Here is a 25,065-nt window from a genome sequence, read left to right on the forward strand (position 1 = left end):
TTCAGCAGCTTGCTTTCCTGTGTGCTTATCGCACACATGCGCATGCGCACGCACGCACAGACTCAAGAAAACAAAACCAAAAAGTTAAGCTCGACTACAAAACCCATCACTGGCCTACATGGGGCTGGCTCTGAGTAGGTTATGGAAAGGACGACCAGTGTGCCAATGGCTAGAAACTACACCTAGAGAGACAAAAATTATTATCTTCAAGTCCTTCTCCCTAATTCACATTTGCGTCTGGGGAGGGCAAAGAGGAACACTTATAACTAGTTGTATACTTCTTATTCTCAGCCTCCTTTCTCTTTTTGACAACAAACTTCTCAGCTGAAATATCTATACACCTGGCATTTTGAATTAAATTTTTAAAAATATGTGGTTTTGTCAACATGTTAGAGGCACAATTCCGTTCAAGCGAGTGAGTGAGTGAGGCCTCCCCAAGCACCAAATGACTTTTTCCACTCATAGCACCCATTCCCCAACTGCACTTCTATCAGTAATGGAGAGAGTTTCACATGTTGTTGACTACAGTTCATTAGTTTAATAAAAATATAATATTCATCATGAGTCCACTCATATAATAACAAATAATTGAATAAATGGTGGGAGAAGAGATAAATCTCCTGTATAGAATTCCAAATAACTTAATTTAGATACATTGTCCTCAAGGAGTGGGAATCACCTACCACTCCTTAAGTGTGTATTGTGCATGGTGACCTCCTCTCAAAGAGTACAGTATTGAATGGGTGGGGGACAGTAATTTTACAGGGGAGAAATCTTGTATATCAGCCAGATGATCAGGTCAACATCAAAAGTAATAAGTCATGGTGACAGCATGATCCTTGATAAGATATGAAAATGACATTTTACTTCTGTGGTCATCCTTCTAAAAAACCATCATCCCAGTCTAATCAGAGAAAAACATCCAACCAGTTCCAACAGAGGGGAATCCTATAAAAATCCTAAGCAGTACTCCTCTAAACTATCAAGGTCATCAAGTCTAAGAAACTGTCACAACAAAGAACAACTTAAGGAGATATGACAAGTAAAGGTAATGGGATATTCTGTAGGAGACTGAAACAGAAAAAGACGTTAGGTAAAAATAAAGGAAATCTAAATAATGTAGGGATTTTAGATAAAAATAATATATCAGGAAATGTCATTAGATAAGTAGGTAGGTAGATAGATAGATAGATGAGAGAGAGAGAGAGAGAGAGAGAGAGAGAGAGAGAGAGAGAGAGACAAGAGAATATTATTCAAACAGAAAAGGAATGAAATCTTGTCATTTGTAACAACATGGATGGATCCTGAGAGCATTATGCTAAGTGAAATAAGTTACACAAAGATAAATACCATATGATTTTGCTTATATATGGTATCTTAAACAAACAAACACACAAAAAAACCCACAAGCTGATAGATACAGAGAACAGATTGACTGGTGGTTGCCAAAGGTTGGGGATGGGGGAGGGGAAGGAGGTCAAAAGGTACAAACTTCCAGTTATAATAAATAAGCCATGGAGATGTACAGCATGGTGACTATAATTAATAATACTGTACTGTATATTTGAAAGTTGCTAAGAGGGTACATCTTAAAAGTTCTCATCACAGGAAAAAAAACTTTTGCAGCTATCTGTGGTGATAGATGTTAACTAGACTTGTGGTGATCATTTCACAATATATACACATATTAAATCATTATGTTGTACATCTAAAACTAATTAGTTACATGTCAATTATACCTTGATAAAAAAGTAAATTAAATTGAAATAATAATGTATCAATATTGGTTCATTAATTACAATAAATGTAGCATACTAATGTAAGATGTTCATAATATGGGAAAGTGGTTGAGAAGATAGATGGAAACTCTATTCGATTTTTCTGTAAATCTAAAACAGTTCTTAAAAAATGTATGTGTGTGTGTAGTAACCATGTCTTTAATAAATATCAGGTACTGTACTGGGCACTGTCTCTTCAATAGTCATTATTAATTAGGTTTATAAGGTATTAAAAAAAAGTACAAATTTTTATAGAGTATATAAAAATGGCTAAATATCCAAAAGAAAACATGGTCTATGGTGGTCTATGCGAGTAAATAGATATTAAACTAAAATTAAAATTAATAATAGTAGCAGCTTCCAGGAGTGTTCCATGGTCAAATAAGACTGGGAAATGTTCAAACAAAGTTTAAAGAGCTTATTTTACTGCAGGGTTTCTCAGGGGCTTTAATATACTAACAAGATACTGAAACTTTCCAAGAGGGAGATATAAAATGCAGCACTTCTCAAACTTGAAAGACTAGTGTTGTTCTGAGCAGGACTACCAGGAAATGCTGGTCCACTGGAACTTAGCAGATGTCTTAGCAGTATTGAATTATGAATTGAATTGAAAATGAATTAATATTTATTAAGCTTGTACTATGTGCTAAACTTTAAAGTTATCTAAGCAGCTGCTTAGGATGTGGAGCCAGAGAAGGGAACATGGCAGCCTCTGGGTGCTGAACTAAGTGATTTTATGGACTTAGAATTATGACCGTTGTTCAAGAAAAAAAGTTAACAGAAAAACAAAGCAAAACAAAATGCAGGGAAAACAAGCACTATATAAGGCTGACAGAATATCTGCTGAAATCCTCCATAAGCAAATGTTGATTTAATTGGAAAATTTTAAGGATGATTTAACCTGTATGTATCAGTTTTCACAGGTGGTGAGCAGAACTTTGCTAAATTATTCAAAATATATTCAAAATAAGCTTTTAGTTTAGTTGTTTGTTTGTTTGTTTTCATTTGCTTCTATGATAAAACAACATTAACTTCCAAATAATCCTTCTAACATCATCATCCCTTGAGAGTGAGAAGGGGAAGAGGCTGACATATTGTTCTGAAAACCTGATTGAAATTTCTTCAAAATAGGTGAATATGCAATATTCAAATACACACCTTGGGTAATCAAATACACTTGATTTGGGATCTGGGAGACTTCCTCTTTCAAGATGGAAGGTGTTTAATTCAATTTGATGTCTGGGCTAGTGAGTTTATATAACTTGCATCAGGAACTCCATGAGAGGGGAGTATAAGAGCTCCTGAATCTTGGGCTGTTAGAACTGAAAGCTTCACTTGATCTTAGCCAGAAGGCCGAGAAGCAATGAGAACTAAAAGTTTAATGATCACTTCATTCTCTGTCCCACTCCACAAATGCTGAGACTGAGGTCTGTCACAGAGGACTGAGGGGTTTCCTGGGGAATAGCACTTTCAGCGTTAAATCTGGAAGAGTCCCAGGAAAATGGGTTGATTGGTCACGGCTAGGCCTATGACCATCCATTGCCCCAGAGCTAGCTCATGGCAGCAGAACTCAAGTTTCCTGTTTCCACCCTAACATGTCCCTGACAAAGAAACCTAGAGCCAGTATGAAATAACCATTGGATATACAGAATAACAGTCACGCTGTCCAGATTAACTCTCAGTGTGTCCTCCATAGATTACAACTAGCCAAGTTGTCTTTTTGTACTCACATGACTTGGATCAGAGAGGGAATATTACTCCTCCACTTACTCTGTAACTTTAATGTCAAACACTATTTACAACATCGCATTGCATCACTGGTAAGCATGCACTTGGTTAAGTCTGAAAGTCAGGAAATCTTTCCTATTGGACTCCTGATTGAGCCATACACACTGAGAAGCTTTTTTAAGAAACTCAACTCTCTCTTCCTGTGATTTGCACCAACTCATCTTCCTGAAGGCTGGATTTGTGCTCTTCATAAACAAGACCTGGGAAGAAACCAAGTCTCCCCCTGCCCCTCGGAACCAACCCTGATGATATGGACCTTCCTTATAAATATAGAACAAAAAGAATCTAGTGCATTTCAAAGCTGACTTGCACATAGTAGGTGCTAAATATATTCTACCTGAACTAAGCTTCAGACAGGGTTTACAGGTCAGAAATTGGTAGTAAAAATCAGTTTCATTTATAAGATGATCACCATAGACATTCCAGAACAAAATGGAAATCCCTCCCCCTCCCCAAACACATAGATACAATTCTTTTTCTCTTGAGGAATGTACTTTTAACCAGTACTCCCAAAATGTATAAGTGAACATTTAACGAATACTAACTACATTTTTGTTGGTGCTTTCAATTTACTTCCAGAGCATATTCCCTGCTCAGCACCAATTTCATTTTGCTGTTTTATCATCAGTAGTTTACAAATCCACTTTCCTCACCACATTCACTATAGGAGGGGTCGTGTATTTACCCTACTTTGTACCATCACCAGAGAAGTTCAGGCTGAAAGAGGCCTTAGTTCGTTTAGACCCAGGTGCTCAAACTCTTCTTTAGGAGTAGGATCTTTCTCCAGAGCCCGGGATATAGCATGACACAGAGGCAACCCTCACACACAAGGACTCTTTCAAAGCCTGCCTAGGGCCTGCATTAGTGTCAGTAGGCAAGTGAGCACTTAAATGGCAGTCCCTTTGATCGTCTTCTCTAAATTCTCTTGGTCTTGCTTTCACTCTATTTCCCCTATAGGCAATTCTCAACTTTTACATCAAAATACTAAATAATTTTTTTAATGTGTTGAACAGACACAGCTTTTGGAGACTGGATACTAACTAAACTTTGCTTCTGCTAACAGTCTCCTGAAACCCTGGCATAGGACCTTGGGACATAATTTAAAACCAACGATGTAGGCCAATTCGCTCATCTTAAGATGAAGAAACTTGGAAGGTTAAATGACTCAGCACAAATCAGTGGCATAAACTGACAAAACCAGGAAGCCCAGGGGATATTCTAAAATGCTCTGGCTGGTGTCAGCTGCCCCAATCACCAATCACTGCCCTATCTTGCCCACCCTCAGTAATCAAAAATATTTACTGAGTTAAATTTGGTGACGAGGATAAGAAGTGTTTCCTTTCCCTATTTCATAAAGAAGTCTAAAGCAGACTAATTTAATTAACTTATTTACATAAAGTGATGACATCAACAGGAATCACGTGTTATGATGGCGCCCTACTTGAGCGATCTGGTTTAACAGAACAAGGTATAGAGCGTTCTTCTTCAGTGCTTTAAAAAAAAGAAACAGACAAAAATCAGATAACTTTGAAAGTTACATTTCATAATTCAGAAAGGTTTAAACAAGAAGAGGTGCTGCCTTCAGGCAATACTGGACCACAGCAGCTTTTAGAAAGTAATGATATTCAATTGAAAGAAGCCAAAACATACAGGTGTAAATTGTTTCTGACATATGTGCGGACCCAGCCACACCAAGCTTCAAAAATACTTCAGCGTCAGGAGTGTCTGGGTGCAGCTGTGGGTCTTTTCTCCTCTGTTTATGGGCCATACGTGGCTTAACTCATGTGAACTGGCCAATGTCAGGTGTCACGCAGCCCTGTCTGATGCGAAACACATGTCTACAGAGGTAGAAAGAAAAACCCAACCACAGAGTCCAGCCTTGACTCAGTCACGATACAATGAAGGGAAAAAAGAGCTGCAGACACGTCTCTCTCCTTTCTTGTGTCTCTCTCAGCTCCTGCCAACAATGAGCCGCTTGTTTCTCTTATTTCCCAGAAATAGTATTAGTCGTCCAACAAGGTCAGCAAAAAAAAAAAAAAACTTTTCACTTCAGGGAGCATTTGGTTCCAAAAATCTGTAAAGTATTAAACCAAGAAATTATACTATCCCAACTTCACACTGAGCCCTTTATTCCAATTCTGAGTGAGAATTGCTATAAAGAAATTTCTCATCCACTCAGTTGATAAGGCCCAGAGCTCTGGGATGCATGTGCTTTCAGCCCACTTTTCCAGCCTCACAGTTTTGAGCCTTAAAACCGCTTCCAGTTGCCCCAAAACTTGACAGGTGGACCTTAGGTTTTCCAGATGCCCCCATCCTCTGGTTTAGACTTATAAGCTACATTTACTTCACAGGAAACTCTGTATTTTTAGGACCAGGAAATGATTTTCCTACCTGCTATGCTGTCTACCCATCTGAACAGCAATCTAGTTGACACACCAGTGTGTAAGTATCCAGGCAACTCTGCTCTCATGGATGTAAAGATAGAAACGCCTGTAACATGAGTTTTTATATTTTCCCAGCAAATTCATTACCTAAAATGCATATTTTATTGGCGTTTAAAGGATTTAGACATCATTATTATAATATATCCAAAAAAGGCTAGAAAAAAATCACATCTTTCTGGCAGGTTGATGTCATCTGGATCCTTTTGCTATAAAGAAATCACATTTCTTCCACCTAAAGCAGCACCAAATGTGCTACTCAGATTCCATCCGATTTCTGGGATGTCTGAAGATTTATCAGAAGTGGCCTGTGGCAGGAAGCACATCAACGAAGCTAGTGAATTCAGGCAAATAATGACCTAACTTGGGAAAAAGAGGAAATTGGGTCCTTCACTGTGCTGCTTCACAAAGTTATCTTTGTGTCTTTGAATTTAATTCCATGGCCTGGCAATAGCAGCAAAATCCAAACTGTTTTATTATCTCTAGACAATAGGTGTACTTCACTCCAGCAGGAAGTGGAAACTCTGATTCATGCATTTATTTTCATTAGTCAGAAGAGAGTTCACTGTAGCTTTTTATTGGTTAGCTTTCCTGAATGGTTTAGAACTACTCCAGGTGCAAAGTATGGCAACCCAAGCCAAATATCAGAAAATGAATCTATAGCTGTTTTTCACAAGAAGTAGAGAAAAATTTTCCAGTGTGGGCCACTAGTTTTTAATCTGTTTTCTTTTCATAACATGTCATTTTAGTAAACATCTTTATTATTTAAGGAGTTCATATAGCAGACACTCCAAGAGATAGTCAGAGGTCTTGAATGATTTATGAAAGAGAACATGCACTTAGTAATCAAACATGAAAAAATTATCAGCTTCACAAGAAGTCAAAGAAATGCAAATGAAAGAGCCATTTTTCAACCATCGAATTAGCAAAGATAATAATGTGATGTGAGTGGTTTGTACCAGGCCAGGACTACTCAGAAAAAGGGAAAAAAAAAAAAAGATGAAACAAGGAAATCTAGTAAAATTATATGTCAAATTTTAGGAATTTGTACATATACACATATTGAGGACTGTATCCTTAGGTCTAATAGGATTTCTAGTGACCCTTAAAAGTTAATTATCTTTGAAATGAAAAAGTATCAAAATACTATTAGTAGTGGTGTTTGGATAGCAGGACTGTGGATAATTTTTTTCTTTTAAGAGTTCTTTCTGCAGTTCATTCAACTTATGCTCACCAAATATCTGCTAAGCCCCAAGCAAGTGTATAGCACTGTTTCTGGGTGCTAGAGATACTAATGAACAACATGGAAAGGTCCTGGCCCTTTAGAAGATTTGAGAGACAGACAACAGGAAATAGAAGTATAATTCTAAGGATAAGGGATTTGAACAAACAAATATGAAACTATTTTAGGCACAGAAGTTAAAAAAGGCCTCTATGAAGAGGTAATGTCTGATCTAAAAAAATCTGAATAAAGTGCAGAAATCAGGGTGGAACCCAATCTAGGCTGAGGGGCAGTAAGTGCAAAGGTCCTAAAGTGAGAGGGTGCCTGACTTGTGGGCTTGCAGTACTTGTGCAAAACAGGGTGACTCACGGGGCTGAGGAGCAGAGGATAAGGGACCACAGCCCATGGGGCCTCATGGCCGTGGTGAGCGCTGTCGTTGGCCTCTATTCCAGAGTGACAGAAACCTCCTTTTGGTTCACTGCTCAGACTACATGAGAAACTGCCAAAGTATTTCATACACTGTGGTAAAATAAAAAATTCTGAGGAAATCCGGGGATGGGGAAATTCTGGGGGTATACCCCTCAGGATCAGTGTCTGTGAGCTGTTGTTGCCCCTTCAGCCTATGAGGTGGTTCAAGATCATCTCACTGGAAGAAAGGAATAAACTTTGTGGTGGGGGTGAGAGAGGTGGCAACCAAAGCAGCTCTGCTTTTAAATACTTAAAAGGAGTTTCTGGTCCAAAGCAAAACAAGACCAAAACTTATACCTCTGGATATTCTAAATTTTATCCTGAATCACTCCAGGTACGTGGTGCATCCTTGTTTTGGTTTCAGCGATTCTTGCTGGTGCTCTGAGATCGCATCATCATCCAGACTTTAGGGAGGTTCTGAAGCTCCTGGCATTTACTGATGGGACATTTTTTTAGGAATGTCCCCTAGACTACAATGTCTAGATCATTTATGAGGAATTAGAGGGAGAACTCCTTCTTAGGGCAAAATAGCTCTCTCCTCGTCACCAGACAAGCCATTAGCTCACGAATGCTTTGACTCCTGTAATTGAACACATCACCTTCTTCACAAGAGTTCCCCACAAGTCTCAAAGCCAAATCTCCAGGCACCTCCAGCAATCACATAGGACTCGTGTATTTTTCTCCCTGGCTTTATTATTTTCTCAGCCACAGTTTCCCTTTACCCTAACTTAGCTCAAATATTTATATGTATCCTTTTGAATTATGTGTTTTGTAAGAGGCAAGAGTAGCGAATAAATGGATAGGAGCATCACAGTTACATTTTAAAACAAAATCTCTGGGTATATAGCTACACAGATATATTATTTCTCAATTAAATACTGTGCTGTGAATCTTAACCGAGCATGCTGGAAATGGCATTTGTCCAGCATCGCAAAGAGGAGGGTTTACATGACCTGAGGCCATACCTCACAGAGACCGAGTGTACCAAAAAGTTTTTCCTCGTACCTCATTGTCTTCATGGAACATACTCAGTAGAGGAGCCAGGTGACCCAGGCAAACTGTCCTCCCCCAACCTTCCACAGACACTACCTTAACCAAGTGATCAAAACCAACTTCACCCAGACTGAGACAAACTGACATCAGGTGCCTCCTGATAGGATACAATGAGCAGAACACAACATCACTTCTGTGGTATTCCTGCCAAAAAAAATGTATAACCTAAATCTAAATCATGAAGAAACACCAGATAAATCCAAATTAAAAAACAATCTACAAAATAACTCACCTAGACTGTTCAAAAATGTCAAGGCCCAGAAACAGAAGAGCTGAGGAATTGTTTCAGATAAAGATTAAGGAGACAGGACAACAGAATGCAATGCATGATCCTCGATAGTTTTTGGACCAAAAACTAAAATAGCCAAAAAGGACATTCTTGTGATAAATGAAATTTCAGATATAAATGGTGGATTAGACAATATTGTACCAATGCTGTTTTTTTTATTTTGATACCTATACCATGCTTCTGTAAGAATATGTCCTTTTAGAAAATACAATCTGAAGTATTTAAGGGTAAAAGGGCATGATGTCTCCACCTTAGTTTCACAGGGTTCAGAGAAAATTTTTTTTAATGTGCATGTGTATATGTGTATATATGTACATATACACACATACATACATACATATACACACATATACACATTTAAAACATACAGAGAGAGAGAGAAGCAAATGTGGCAAATCATAAACAATTAACAAGGCAAATTTGGGCAAAAGGTTAATGTACTAAACTCAAAACTCATATGTAAGTTTAAGATTATTTCAAAATAAAAAGTGAAACATTAAAAAAAAAACCCTAACAATAAAGAAAAACTCCCCTATACACACCCTCAACTCCCTGGAGATTAAAAATTCTCAGTCTGGCAGGGTCCGGAGAAATTGTGTCATATACGGGCCATTGTCTTGTGGCACTATTTATCTCTGAGGAAACCCCTACTAAACAATGTTTTTGAGAACTGACTGGGGTTTGGAGAGGAGACAATCCTGGCTATAATACATGCTACATGATTCTGAGACCTCGTACAACTGTTCTTTCCAACCTCCCCACCTCCACCCCAACCCCAACTGCTAATGTAGAAATAATTCTAGGTGAAGGTGTTCAAAAGGTACAACATTCAGTTATAAAATAAATAAGTCCTGCAGATGTAATGTACAGCATGGTGACTATAGACTATAGTTAATAATATTGTATTGCATATTTGAAAGTTTCTAAGAGAGTAAATCTGAAAAGTTCTTATCACAAGAAAAAAAGTTTTGTAACTCTATGGTGATGATGTTAACTAGATTTATCATGATGATCGTTTTGCAATATATACATATATCAAATCATTATGTTGTATACCTAAAATTAATATAATGTTATATGTCAATTATATCTCAGTTTTCTTTAAAAAGGAAAAAAGAAATCTCATTTCCAAAACTAGAGAGCCTGGGAAGACAGAACAAAGTGTTGCCCTATGGGACTGGCTGGGAAGGTCTTTCAGAAGAAACAGTTCTGGACAGCTGCACTGACAGGACACTGGACTAAAGAATTACAAGTTTCCTGGGGGAAAACTGGCCTCCAAGTTAAGTTAGTTGACCACAAAGCTTGAGGCCCTGTGGTGAAAGGCCCTCACTTTCCAGGGTCTGAAGAAACTGCTCCTTGTTGGCATTCTTGACAGAAGGAAAAAAATGGACAAGCTAAGGAAGGCAGAGTTGAGGCTTGACAAGGAAGTAGCAAATGCAAACATATGGAAGCACATTTCAGGAAGGAATGTTTCAAGCCAAAGCCATCCTATTTAAATATAGTTTGGACCCTGGAATTCCCTCAAATTGCAGGAGAAATGTTTTCTGCTTAAAAGTGGAAATAGAGACAGAGGAGAAAACAGAACACAAGCAGACGAGGCACGTTGCAGATTGGAGAAGTGAGCTCTCAGAGGCTTTCCCTCATTTGCAGCGTCCTGGGCAGTAACAGCAGAAAAACATCAATGATGGAGGCAAGGAATCCAGAAACCTTCCACATGCAGCTGCCCTAAGCATTCATTTTGTTAGGATAGGATGATCCAATTCCAGTTAGGGAGAAATTATACTTCCATTCTCATTAATGCAGGCATTGTGGCAGTTGATAGAGTGGAAATAGAATATTGTCCTTAATATTTAAAGCGTGAGCTCTGAAGCAGCTAAATGAAAGTCTTGTGGAGCCAGGACAAAATCAGCCACATTAAAATTGTTTTACTTTATTTTTTTCAAGCTCTGCAAATATTTAACTCTTGGCAAAACTGAAAACTCATAACTCACTCTTCACTGGTGTCTGAGAAATATAATACTAGAAAGGAAAAGGACAAAAATAATATGGAATGAAATGCATGACATGTAGTACTGAGAAGCAAAATAACTTTAAATGAAATTTCCATTTATGGCTTAGTCAAAAACATATGGATATGAAGCGAAAAACAGAGCTAGTGGGAAAGCTAGGTGGCTGGTTAAAAATACACTTTTTGTGGCAACCTTAAATCATTTTTTGGTAAAAGAAAGTAGAACCTCAAACAAATCCCTCTTCCCAACACATACAGTGGATCTGCAGACAATTACTCATTTCATTTTATAAAAGCAACCATGTCAAAATTATATTTTTAGAGAAATTCTACTTTACTAACAAACATTCCAAAGAAACTGAAAACAATGAGAAAATTAAAGGAAGGCACAAAAATTTACCTATAAAAATTTTACTGCAATATCATTTATAATAAAAAAAAAATAGAATCAGCCTATATGTCTCTCAATGGAAGAACTAAATAAATTATGGTAAAGTCACACAATGGAATATTTTCAGCCATTAACAGAAATCTGCCCAAGTCCATTTATAACTTAAAAAAAACACATAAATTTAACAATGAAAATCTAGTTTGTAACTATCAGAATTATAAAGACTAAAAAGTTTGATTATTGGCCAGGGTAGGGAGAAAGAAGCACTTTGATCTACTGTTGCTAGGACTACAAACTGGTGTAACCATCTTGGAGGGAAACGCAGCATCTCTTACAACTTCAAATTCACATGACCTTTGACCCGGGCATTTCGCCTCTGCAAGATTACTCTGCACAGAGCACATGGCACAAGGATTTATGTACAGGGATGCACACTGTAGCATTGTTTAATAATAACAAACAATCAGAGAAGAACCTAAATAGCCAGCACAGAGGACTTGTTAAATAAAGTATGGAACATCGATAGAGTGGAATATTATATAATGCTGACAAAGAATGAATCCATCTATAAGTCCTAATTTAGAAAGCTCTCTAAGATATGTTAAATTTTAAAAAGACATATACATCCAAGCATGCATATGTATGTAGAGTATTTCTAGAAGATTCAGGAAGCTGGTAGCAGTGAGAAGGAGAGGAAAAAAGGCCTGGAGTTCTAGTGTGAAGGCGACTTATTTCTCACGAATACTCTGGAATTGTTCATATTTTTTGCCATGTTTTTGCTACTTTTTCAATAAACAATACTGTGGAAAAACATTTATTGAAATGGAAAGATGCTCATGATACATTAAGTCAGAAAAAGCAGGCTACAAGAAAGAATGTAGAGGATTTTCCAACACTTTTTGGTTTTGTTTGTACTGAAAAAAAAATGAGACAAATATATGAGAAAACATTAGTATAATTTTGAATGGTCAGATTACAATGTTTTTTATTTTCCCATTTTTTTCCATATCAGCATTTTCTACAATGACCAAATAGTAATTATATAACATGGGGACTGGGGAACATTCTTGAATCTTGCTTCCTCAAATACATTTAGGATTTTATTTTTTTCCTTTTTTTTTCCCTAAAACCAGGGAGAGGGGGTGATCCTCCTCTCTTTAGCACTTAATAAGAAAAGACGATTAAGGCTTTTGTTTTCCTGGTTTCTTTTACAGTATTATTTCGCTGACTCCATCACAGAGAATTATTCAGAGTCAAGCGTGGAGGAACAGCTGTCCCCAACCACCAGCAACTGCAAAACACCCAGGGAATAAATTTAGACTTCCAGAAAGGAAGAAGAAATCAATCTTCCAGCTGATATGGGGTGGGGAAGGTGATGATCACACACAGGCGGGGACAAACTCACCAGGGGCCCCAAAGAGGAGATCAAAAAAGTGTCCAAATGTCATTCAGCACTTATCGATTTGAATCAAGTGGCTGAATGACAAACTATCCCAGAATCCCTCTGCCTCAAACTTTAGGCAACATGCTCCACAGCAAGGAAGTTCCCAAGGGCAAACTATTGGCAGTCGGCCAGCAAATCGTACTAAAACTAGCATACTACTTAGAAATTTTATCTTGCAGAATATTTTCTGAGGAAAATTGTGGCATCAAACATTTTTCATGGTTATTGAGATTTCTCATCAAAGGGGAGATTTTCTACCTAAATTTCTAAATTTCACATAATAAAATCTATAAGACTTCATCACCTAATCTTAATACATCAAGATCAATAAATACTTATCTAGATAAAAGATTCATGCACATTAAGATAAATGGAATATACCATGAAAACACAAGGGTGATTTCTTTATAAACTATTATGTCCTATTTCATTGCACAAGAGAAACTGAATCAGTTGATTAAATAATGTTTTTAGCACCCATTTCACATATTCCTTAAAAGTCTTAAAAGAAAGGAACTGTAATGAGTCTCCTTTTGGAAAACTCAAAGAGCAGTTTTCAATAATATTGATTAAATAAGGTAAATTTTGACAATAGATGGCTTCTTCCAAATCTACCTAAGAAGAAAATAATATTGATTTTCTACAGAGTTTAGAAAACTATTCCTTCTTTTTAATCAAGAAAAAATCCTTTCCCCTTTTCTCTTGTCCACCAGTCTTCCTTTCCATAAACACCCACTTTCCACCACTCCAATCCTACCAACACCCCATTGCCTCCACTCTCCCTCATAAAGTTCAGAGGTTTTCAGTTTGTCTTCAGGTTTGTACATGTATGTGCTAGTGCGCTTTAGGCTAATTTATCCTGCAGAAACCACAAAGTTCAAAAAGTAGTGAGAACATCAGAGCTGGAAAAATCACAGTAGCCAGATGTGTCTCCTATGAAATCACCATATAAATTCAATTAGAAAAAGAAAAGTACTGGAAAAAGAAAAAAATAAGATATCCTACATATAAATCTGACATTTGGCAAACTTTCAGGACATCTTTCTGTATGCTTTAAGCAACACTATGCTGCGACATCCTTTAGCTATTTTATTTGCTTTTGATAAAATGGTTTTAAGTGCTTCTGTATACTTCCTAGAGGGAAGAATGAGCCAACTTAGCAAATGAGCAGAAACAAGATTTTCCATCTTGTCTTGAAATGCATGCCCTGCAAAAAAGGAAAAAAGAAAAAAAACCCACACATATGTTTGTAATTTGATGTACAGACCAAGACAGAACTGGAGGACTTAAGACTCTGGCCCTGTGGATGGCATATCTTCAAAAGGGAGAGAGAGAGAGAGAGAGAGAGAGAGAGAGAGAGAGAGAGAAGGGAAGAAGAAAGGGAGAGACAGAAAAAGAGAAAGAAGGAAAGAAAGGAAATAACATAGCCTGCATTTCAAGCACACACAAATTCAAGGAGGAGGAGGAGCGGGAGGAGGAGGAGGAGGAGGGAGGAAGGGAGGGAGAGAGGGAGAAAGAGGAAGAGAGAGATTTTTAAAATTCCTATAGCATTAAAAATACACTCTGGCTGCACTTCACCACGTTTCTAAACTGGCTAGCGCTGGTAAAGTTGTTATACAGTCTTTATTTTTCCTGTCCTGTCTGAGAGGATACTGGCACCCCAGTCAGGGCCTCACTCCAGCAAAGAGGTCATTACCATGTGACAGGAGCCCAGCACACACACCATGGTTTATGCATGCCAGGATTATCACCAAAAAGGCAAAACTGCACGTCACTTTCCCTTGGCAAAAACGTTTTAAAACATGGGGATATGCTAAGTTGCTGCATGATTTCAGTTAGCTTCTCACAAACTCCCTGTTAATGATGTGACGGTAAAGGAGGTAGGTCACAAGCATGCTCCTCCTCTTCTTCTCCTCACAATGCTTTCTGGGGTTAAAATTATGTTCACAGTGTATAAGCAAAAGTATCCAAATGGTAAAAGTTGCAAAAACAAAAGCTGCAAGAATGGTGGCTGCGTTTTCCTGAGGGAGGAGCACACACAGGCTCTTCCTTTAGTACACAGAGGCCAGAAAAGTGAGAGAAACCAGGCTACCAGCTAACAATGAGTTATAACAATGCATTTCTCTGGGGTTTTTTCTATGCCAGGGACCAAGGCACAGACAACCTAAATACTCAAACCAGGACATGGTTCTATAGTGTAGCAGTTAGCACGTCTGCTTTACATGCAGAAGGTCCTGGGTTCAACCCCAGTGGAGCCACGGTCCATGGTTTACGGCCGTGCCACCCTGAGCAAGCCCGAAGTCTGATCTCAGAAGCTAAGCAGGGTTGGGCCTGGTTAGTACTTAGATGGGAGACCACCTAGGAAGACCAGGTGCTACAGGCATAAACAATAAAAAAATAAATAAATACTCAAATCAACTTTCATGAGGCAGGTACTCTCATACCACCATTTTACAGATAAGAAAAATGAAACTCAGAGAGGTTAAGTAATGCAACAAGTACATGTCTAACCCAAGAGAAACTCAGACTTCAAGTTCTGCCCATTAACCACTAAACAAAAAAGTCTCCTGCCTTCCACCCTGCCTCCACCACCCTAACGCCCTAACTGACTTCTTTAGCAGGCTCCATTTTCCCCACGCCCATTGTTCTATATATTATTATAGGACCTGTATAGTCTTTGGTCTTTTTTCTGTTTCATTTTTTAACTTCTTCAAAAAATTTAGTGATTATTAATAGTAATCAATCATACCAACAACCCACTTAAAACATATGAGATCCTACCCGGTTTGTGCTATGAAAAAAATCAACTTTCACATGTGTAGTAATTTTCCCCCTTCACTATGTTACATCAAATGAGGATTCCAAACAAATTGTCAGCACTCAAGTGATAGGCTTCTTTCTACTCAGTGGTAATTTCTCCTCTTCACTATCTAAAGTCCTTCAAGGTCTTCCTTTCTTCTTCCATTCACTGGGTATGTCTGGGGACCCAGACTTAAAGGTCACTAATCTGCTCAGACAGAATCAAATTGGATAAAACCTGACAAACAAAATGATTTGGCAAATACGAAAACAAAAATTTCAGTTAAAAATTAGACAAAGCTTGAAATGGTTATCTGAAATAAAGTGAAAAAAAAATTTTTTTAACATTTTTCTTCTGCACAGTCTAATTTCACTTTACTTAGGCATTTGAAAAGTCAGTGAGTTTAGACATACAACAAACCTGCCACCCTACAGAGAGAGATAGCTTTCCACTGGATACTGATGCAGTCTGACAAAAGTATGCTCCGTTTCTTACAAAGTCACTCATCCAGGATGCTTTTAAGTGATAGGTTCTCTCCCAATTAAAATATGGTTTGACTTAACAAGCCACATTTCAGGAAGGAAGGAGACTGAAACATTTCCACCAGAGGGCGCTATCCTCACTGAAAGTAATAAATACAGTATTCCTCATTTAAAGCGCTTTGCACTCTAACCAGCCCCAAATAAATTTTTTCTTTAGAGCTTTTACAATGAACAACGTAATTGTCTTCAAATCTAACATTCTATAATTAAATAAAATATAAAACGTTTCTTTCCACAAATAATAAGAATAAGCATTTAGTTATAGCTTATTAAGTACCAGGCATGGATATATAAACTAATATAATCTCCTCATACTATATAGGATGAGGATGGATATAAAACCCATCCTATTTTACATATGGGAAACTGAGGCACAATTAAGTATCTGTACAAGGTCACCAACTTAGTAATGGGCAGAGCCAGTATTCAAATTCGACAGCCTGACCCCCAAGTCCATGTAACCAACTTACAGAAAAACATGGAATCCCAATAAAAAAATAAAAGATTTATTGCTGAATGTATTTAGCTATGTCATTGATCATATTATGGCTCTAGAAATACATAAAATTAGCTTATAAACGGTACGAATTCTATCACCTGAAACTGTCGTTAAGTGTATTTTGACCTCATTTCCATAAATACATAAATACCTCCCAGTAAAGAAGGCATACCACTTAAGTTCACTTATTTGTCAGCTATATTCCATTGAAAAGACCAAAGTTCTAGATTTAAGAAGCAGGAGGAGAAGCATCTGTTCTGGTTAAAGGGTAAAAAGAAAGAAAATGCAGTTGATGTAAAACAGACAGAGATTTTGAATCATATTCAAAACACTGACTTTGTGTGTGTGTGTGTGTGTGTGTGTGTGTGTGTGTGTGTGTGTGTGTGCTGATATATATAAGCAAAAGCACCCAAACATGAAGACATAGGTATATTATATATAACACATAGAAATACCAATATATACCTATGGTTTCTAAAATAATGAAAATAAACACCATATTCTAAACCTTAAAAAAAAAGGAAAAGAATCGATAATAAAGAGTAAAAACTATAAGATCTATAGCTTAAAATAAAATGTTCTGAGTAAATCATTTATTATTAGGACCATATTGTGACTCTTTAAATTATTCCCATCTTTGGAGCTTACTTTTCATTCCCAGTTATATTTCCATCTATGGGACACATCTGTGATTTTCTATAGGTAAGAAGCACAGTTTGTAATGGGCAAATACTCAAATACTATTGGAAAAACACCAGAATGCATGTCTTGAGAAATTTGCTGCCCAAATTTCTTAGAAATCTGGAAAGTAAGGTATTTTATTCAGATTACAACTTCTTTAGATACACTTTACCAGCAATTGGGCTGTGGTGTGGTGTGGTGTGATGTGAATTGAATGCGTATAACAGATTCATATGTGCCTTCAATATCAAATTTCAAGCATTTAAGGTTCTTTTTTTAGCTAATCTCCTTTCTACTCGTTGCATAATTTAAAAAAATTAACTCCAGTGTTTTGTGTACTAGCAACACACTAGTATCTAAATATCCATCAGGTGGGGACTAGTTAAATAAACCATAGAATACCAACACGTTGGGCTATTAGGCAATTTTTTAAAAAGAATGAAGCAGCTCTTTATGTACGGATATAGAAGTGGAGAAAGCAAAGTGTGGGTACAATGCCGTGGGTATAGTATACTAGCATCTGTATGAAGAAACACATACACATTACTGAAAACACTGGTTGACTCCAGGCAAAATATAAGGGACAGAGGAGTGGGGATCAGAGGAAGACTTATTTTTTGAACACCTCTTTGAAAAAGTGTTTCAATTTTTTTAGGCAGGTCCATAAAAAATGTTTTCCAATTATAATTGATTACAAAGTTAAAGTTAATACTTTAATAGTCAGTTTTTAAATTTTTTAATGAAAATCGAATGGTTAAAGTAACCATGAAACTGATGCTACCTAATTTGTGGTTTCTTTACTATATTTACATCTGCTTTCTACTTGAGCCCTTATATACTGGAGAAAAATGACTCGTGGGAAGTTTTGGGTTACCAGACCTGGTAGAAGCACTGATAACATTTTCTTTGATCTGCCCTTTAGACAAGGAACACAACAGAGGTTATTCCAAGTCATTTGTTTTTTAGATATATTTTATATCTGCAAGCTTTAAAATGGTAGGTCTAGACTTCCTGGAAGAACAGACAATATGTTTGCTTGAAGCTGACTTGAGGTCTACTTAAGTTTATATTCACTTTGACTAAGCCACAGTATGAGGGAAGAGTGTCTAGTAAAAAAGCTTCCATTTTCATCCTGCTCATTCTTGGAAATCCAATAGGAGATTCTTTCTACTCTCTAAAATTAACTATTCTGTGTATAAAGCCGTATCTAAATATTTGATTTAAAAGGAAATGTTATCTGAAAATAGTACCATCTCTTATAAAACTTTAAAATTGGCCCACTCATTTTTAGCCTTTGGGGCCAGGGGGGAAATGACTACAACAAAAGCTGATTCGTTCTGTTGTTCTCAAGTATTAATTCATATCTGATTATCTCTACCAGGCAGAATTTTAGTTCTTTTGAAGTAAAGGCAATTACCAGAAAATAACCTCTTCCCAAGTCTAAAATCATACTTCAACATTCTAAATGAAGTGACAAATGAGTTGTACAACCCAGGACAGGTATGGGGAGAAGCCACTTGAGGATTATGTAATGGTGGGACACATTCTAAAATCAAACCAATCTAGGTTCAAACTCCAGCTCAGCTACCCACAAGCTGTGTGACTCTGAGAAAGTTTACACATGGGAATATTGTTACTTCTTGTAGAGTTGTTGTGAGGATTTAATGAGATAAAGCAAGAAAAGGCAAGACAAAGCAAGAAAACACACACCTTGTATCCATCACACATTATGCAAAAAAAAGAAGGAAAGGGATTTGAGGCCAGAATTGCACCCTTTGGCAGTGTTCAGGGGCCAAATTCACAGAAAGGGGCTATGTGCCCTACTTGCTTTAGTCTGGATGAAGACAGGAGGCCTATGCGATTTCTCAAAGAACCTCAATGAAGGCAAATGGAAGGGATGCCAGAACTATAGTGTGAACCCTAGGTAGCCTATCATGCACTTCACAGCAAAGAGGTCAAGAAAAGAAGGCAAATGCTAGTGGAAAGGTAGTGCAGGCAAGAGGGAGGAAAAAGTACCGCCTGGGTGCACGGATAGGCACCAAGGCAGCCAGAGCTGCTTCTGAGCCCCACAGCCCCTTGATTAAACAATTGTTTATTCAAGTCCAAGTCAAAGTTTGGGCTTACCGAGATTTGGCTGAGACATGGCCATGGGCCTCTGGGGTGCTGGTGTAGAAGTGGCAGCAGGGTGGAGGTTCATATGATTCAAGGGCTGATTCATCGCCTTCCTAGGGTCTTGCCACGTGGTGATTTTTTCTATGTGACTAAAAGAAGGAAAACAATTATCTCTTTAATCGTCAGCATCATTATCATTATTGCCATCACCAATAACAGAACAACAGTTAAATGACTTTGGCTCTTCTTCCTATAGGATCTGCTTACAAGCAGCTGACACATTGTATTTGTTTTCATCCAAGGTCAGGTCACTTACCTTCCATCCAAACTGGGTCACATTGGGGGCTGTGCAGGTGACTCTCTGAACACAAACCCATGACTTGGCTGTCCCAGCTGCCCCCACATGGTTTTCTGTCTTAGCAGGGCAGATGAGCCCTAGCACACCCCCGCCCGCAGCCCAAAGGGCCCACGTTCCCTGGCTCCTCAAATACTTCATCACCATCCAGTCACTGCAACACCACCTGTGAACTCCTCTCCAGAAGCAGGGTCGGCCAGCCCTCCCACACTCTCGAGGCTCACGTAATTGACATAATGAGGACACCTCCACCTGTCTGGAGCCACAGATGAGGCCCTTGAAACTAATCTCATAAATATGACATTACTGAACTTTTACTAAAGGTAAGGCACGGTGAGGTCCACATAGGTAATATATAAAACCTTCAGGTAGCTTATGCTCTACCATGCAAAGTAACAACTGTGTAGCTGGAGAATGAGTAGGTGAAATAAGTGAGGGGAGGCAGGCATGCCAAGATTATAGAAAAACCTAGGTACTGAGGCATGAAGGCTTTTGAAGGAAAAGACATGATTAGACTTTTGGTCATATACAACTTCCAGTATTTGTTATTATGACTTAATCTCAGAGAAACTAGCACAACATAAGCTTCTGCGCAGAGTGTCCAATATGTGCTTAGAAGGATGGACCGGACTTCCAGCTTTGCCTACCACAACCAGCTTTGCCTCCAAACCACATCACAACTTCTTCCAGGCACCTTATGAACTCTAGGAGCTCTTCACCTTTTTTTGAGAGTTACGTTTTCTTTTAAAGATGAGCATATTCACCTAGTGCCACAACCTTGTTTTAGGAACTGTATCAGAGATCCTTCTATATTTAGCAAAGACAACAAACTAAACGCCAGCCCTTCTTTCTAGGCCTTACAACTAGGCTTGCCTCTCCCAAACCAGTTGGCAATGTCCACCCGCAGGCACCACTGATCCTCCTAGATCCACATGAAAGGAGCTTAATTGCTCTGTTACACACACCTAAATTCTGAATGACAATGGCTCTTTTGGAAACCACTATTACTATTGTTAACTGAAGTTGTATTTATCTTTTCTTTTGCTTCTGTTTCTTCACATTTGAATAATGCCACTGCTAAAATTCTTCTTTAGGTTTCTTCATTCCAGACTGGAAGTTCCACCATGGGGAACTCATCAATTGCAGTGACTGAAAACTTGGACGCTGTCCCAAAAGGGCCTTTAATAAGTATGAATTTATTTAAAAAAAAAAAGGGGGGGGGAGGAGGTGGTTAACCTCAGTAAAGAAGGCAAAATTAGGTTGACCTGTTGAGTTTCACAACAGTCTTTTTAAAATCATCAAAAATGAACTGGGAGGAATAAAATCAAAGAACCAAAACTACCCCGTTAAGAAGAAACAAACAGAGTGGGGAAAGACTGAACTTAAGAGATCAGAATTAATTACCTAAGCATAAAAAAAATGAAAACGAAACAACGGTCTTAGTTACACCTTTAGTTTAACAATTGTATTTCTGTTTAAAACTTTCATAAAATCTTTCTGTCAACTTTTGGTCCTGTGGAAAATCATAGATAACCAGCCCCAGGGGGTTTATCACAGGCCTTCAGTGAGGAAACAATTAATGAGGATGTCTCAGTTAAGTAAACTAGCTTTAGCAAGGTAATTAGAGCTAAGAAACTCTTTGACTAACTCTTCCTTCACCCAGCTATTAAAACTTGTTTTCCAAGGTAGGCATGTCCTGCATAAATACTTTCCACTATGGAACCAGAAAGGGATGAATTCTTCTCTCTTTCATGAGCCTTTCTTAGACCCTCTGATACTATGGATACTGACGCTGTGCTAGAACCAGAATGAGCACACCCCAGTGAGGTGAAGTGATATACAAGGTATGGTAGAAGACATTTAAGGACACTGCTGTGGTCAGACACTCAGCTACCAGTCAGTGGTAGGAATAATACAGGAGCTGGAGTGATACATTCCTAAATCTGCCATTCCGCTATTCGGCCATTCAGGACAAGTGGGCTGTGACTCCTGGATCTGGGGAGGGCAGAAAGACCCACACCCCAAGTGGTAGATGAACCCCACTTGCCTACAGGCTGCCATGCTGGCCAGCCTCCATCCCCTGGGACAGAGCGAAGGGCTTTCTGGACAGACACTCCAGCCCTCATTCCAATAGGTCTGACTCTAGAGATGTACAACCCAGCCCTGGCTTCAAGTCTCAGAACTCCCCCAGGACCGTGGGAGCCTCCGCAGCCCACTGTTGAAACTCTACACTCAGCCAAGGCTATTAAAGGAGTTTTGTTCCCAGCGGATTTGTTAATTAAAAGTGTCATTCACTGTATTCCCCAAAGACTTGAGTACAAGAGAGAGCCTTTCTTAAGTGACCAGTTCTCATTGCTCTGAAACAACTCTTGAGAAGAAAGCCTCAATTCCCAGCCTCTGCAGACCCGTCCACAGGACATTAGCCCTGCTTATAGATGTCCAGAGTGGCTCCCCGTCCGAATGCCAAATGCAAGAGCATTACTCACAAGAACTTAATATATCACTGATGATATGATTTGAATCGCTGATGATTTGATCTGAAAACTAAATTCTCCTATTGTTGAAATCATTTAGCACCCCTGACCCTATTCTCAAATGTAGGATAAGCCATTCACTCTTTCATGCTGCTGTCTCATTTCTGCTCCCTCTCTCAGAGTTACTGAGTCATTTCCTTTCTCATATTTCTCAGTGTAACCTTACTGTTTGCCAGGGCCCACAGTTCAGCTAGATGAATCCCCACTTCCCTACTACTCCCACCCCCTTCCTGATTTCTCTCCCTTGCTGAATCTACTTCAAGAAAATGTCTCTGCCATCTTTAAAAATCTAATTTCTCTTGGAAATTTATATACGTATTAAATCTGCCTATATATGTGTGTTCTACTAATGCATATTATGTGTAGTTTTCATATTTGAAAATGAAACAAAAAAGGAAAAAAGATACCAAACTATTTATAGTGATATATGCAATAGGCTCACTGGTGCTTTTTTTCTTCCCTCTTTATCTAAACTATTCTGTACTTTCCAGGTTTTTAACAGTGACTAGGTATCGTTTTCATAACCAATAAAAACAAAAATTCTCATGAAGGTATAACAAGACAAAAAGGAAAATGATGTGTGGATACGCAGAGCATAGGGTGCCAAAGTTATTGAGGATAAACTGCAGATTTGGCTCATGTCTTCGTGTGGCCAAAGTAAGAAGGGAAATGGAATGAATTACCTGGCCCCATGTTGCTTATAAAGACAAAAAAAGACTGCCAGTTCCCAAGGGAAAGAAAAACTGACACCAAAATAATTTTTTTTTCCTGTACTAAAATAAAAATGTCTGCAGGGTTTCACTTGGAGGCCCTGGGTGGTGTGTAGTGGAAACAGTGCCTGTAACAAAGATAACAGAGAGGTTTTTTTCCTTTTCCTTTGAGGGTCCCTCTGACCACTACTTTCCAGATTGCCTTCTTCTTTCACAGTCAAGAAAGAACAATCGACTCCTTACCTCTACATCAGGAGTATCTGCTTAGAGAATTGCCCAAGTGGGAAAAGAGCTTCGGATCCCAGGACCTGCAGTTTGCCCAGAGGCAAAAAAGTAGGCACTTCTCTGAAAGGATATTTGTCTGAAAATGGTAGCTGATAGAAAACTGTGTTGTATAAAATAATTTTTCTTTCTTAGATTAATGTGTTCTTCAATACAGACAAACTCAGAAAGCCATTTTATTTATTAGAAAAATTCTGTGTTTGGGGTTAAAATGTCAGCAGAGGAGGTGGGGTAGCATGACCACCCTCCCTGACACCAAGCTCTCTTTGCCTGGCCCCTCCCATCAGCCTCCAGGGAATTGTTAATTTAGCTCCTATATCCTCTTTGCCAGCCTCCTGTATGACCTTTCACCTCGATGAGTGCAATGGCCTCCAAGCTTCCCTCCCTCTATTCTTTCTGGTTTTCCTCCCCACCCGCCATCTCTTCCCCAGCCTCTCTATCTGACAATCCATTCTCTACCCCATCTCCAGACTCTCATCCCAAGGACAGCTGGGATCCAAGTCTCCCCTGGGCCTTTAGTCCTCACTGCCCATGAAATAAAAGTATTATTCACATAGGCATCTTCCAGACAGACAGCCTGCTATGGGCTCTGGAGTCACACATACCTGAGTTTTAATGCTAGCTCTGAACCTGTGTGACCTAACTGGACATGCCATTTAACCCATCCTATTCTCAGCACCTGTATCCACGAATCAGGGTTAAAAAACACAAAACAAAACAAAACAAACAAACAAAAAACTAACTAACATGCTGGTTCCTTGTTATGAGGGTAAAACAGGTCCGTTCTGGGAAAATTACAACCACCAAAGTCACCTACAGATTTGTCAGCCCGTTCACTGGGTTTTCCAAGTTCCCTTCTTCAGCAGTGAATGCATGGACAGCAGCTCCAGCCTTCCCAAGGCTGGCAATAGTTGGTTCAAGTTTATTCAACAAGCATGGATTGTACACCTATTGTGCATGATGTACAAGGTAGATATAAAAAAGAAAAGCATTTTATAAATATAAAATCCTGACTAAGAGCTAAACCATTAAAGACAAAGATAAAATCTTATCTGTAAAAATAGAATCCACTGCCTTACAGCCCAGGAAAAGCCTAGTGTTTTTGGATGAATTTACCCTCCAGTTCATGACCTATTGCACAAACTTTATGGAAGGAAGCCACACAACAAAGACTTTCTGAAATAGAGTAGGCCTATGCAATACATTTTGTATTGCTGGAAGCATACAAAAAAATAAAAATAGGAATGATTATGAGTGCTTAATTTTGAAAGAATTTAGAGTTCATAGCAACATAAGCTGCTTACTTATTTCCATGGGCAAAGATTTCATCTTCAAATATAAGCCTTTTTCCTCTCCTTCCTCTCCACCCTCACTTCTTAATATATTAGAGTTTCACATTAGTGTCCGCCATTACTCAGGGCTCCCTACCATCAACAAAGCTGTTAGGACAGGACTGAGAAACAGCCTCTAACCTGCCTCTCCTTTTCCACCAAGACCTAGCCAGGCAGTAAGAGAACCACATTAAAGATATGGGAATTTAAAGGCAGCCTGGGGTCACACAACCAAGGCTGACTGGTTCAAAACCCAACTCACATTTGGTGCCTCTTGGCTTCAACCTCCAACATCCCAGTTTCTCTTTAACCTCTCCCTTCATCCTTTTTTTTTTTT

At 38.5% G+C, this 25,065-nt stretch overlaps 1 protein-coding gene across 1 annotated transcript in view; it reads right to left on the bottom strand.

Annotated features, from left to right (window-relative positions):
- WWTR1 (WW domain containing transcription regulator 1) overlaps nt 1-25,065 on the bottom strand; it is a 117,401-nt gene that overhangs the window by 27,504 nt on the left and 64,832 nt on the right. Inside the window, exon 3 of the mRNA XM_006926207.2 lies at nt 19,529-19,665. Within this exon, the coding sequence (XP_006926269.2) occupies nt 19,529-19,665 (137 nt within the window). The remainder of the gene's footprint in view (nt 1-19,528; nt 19,666-25,065) is intronic.

This window comes from Pteropus alecto, unplaced genomic scaffold (assembly GCF_000325575.1).
Source record: "Pteropus alecto unplaced genomic scaffold, ASM32557v1 scaffold239, whole genome shotgun sequence".
NCBI lineage: Eukaryota > Metazoa > Chordata > Mammalia > Chiroptera > Pteropodidae > Pteropus > Pteropus alecto.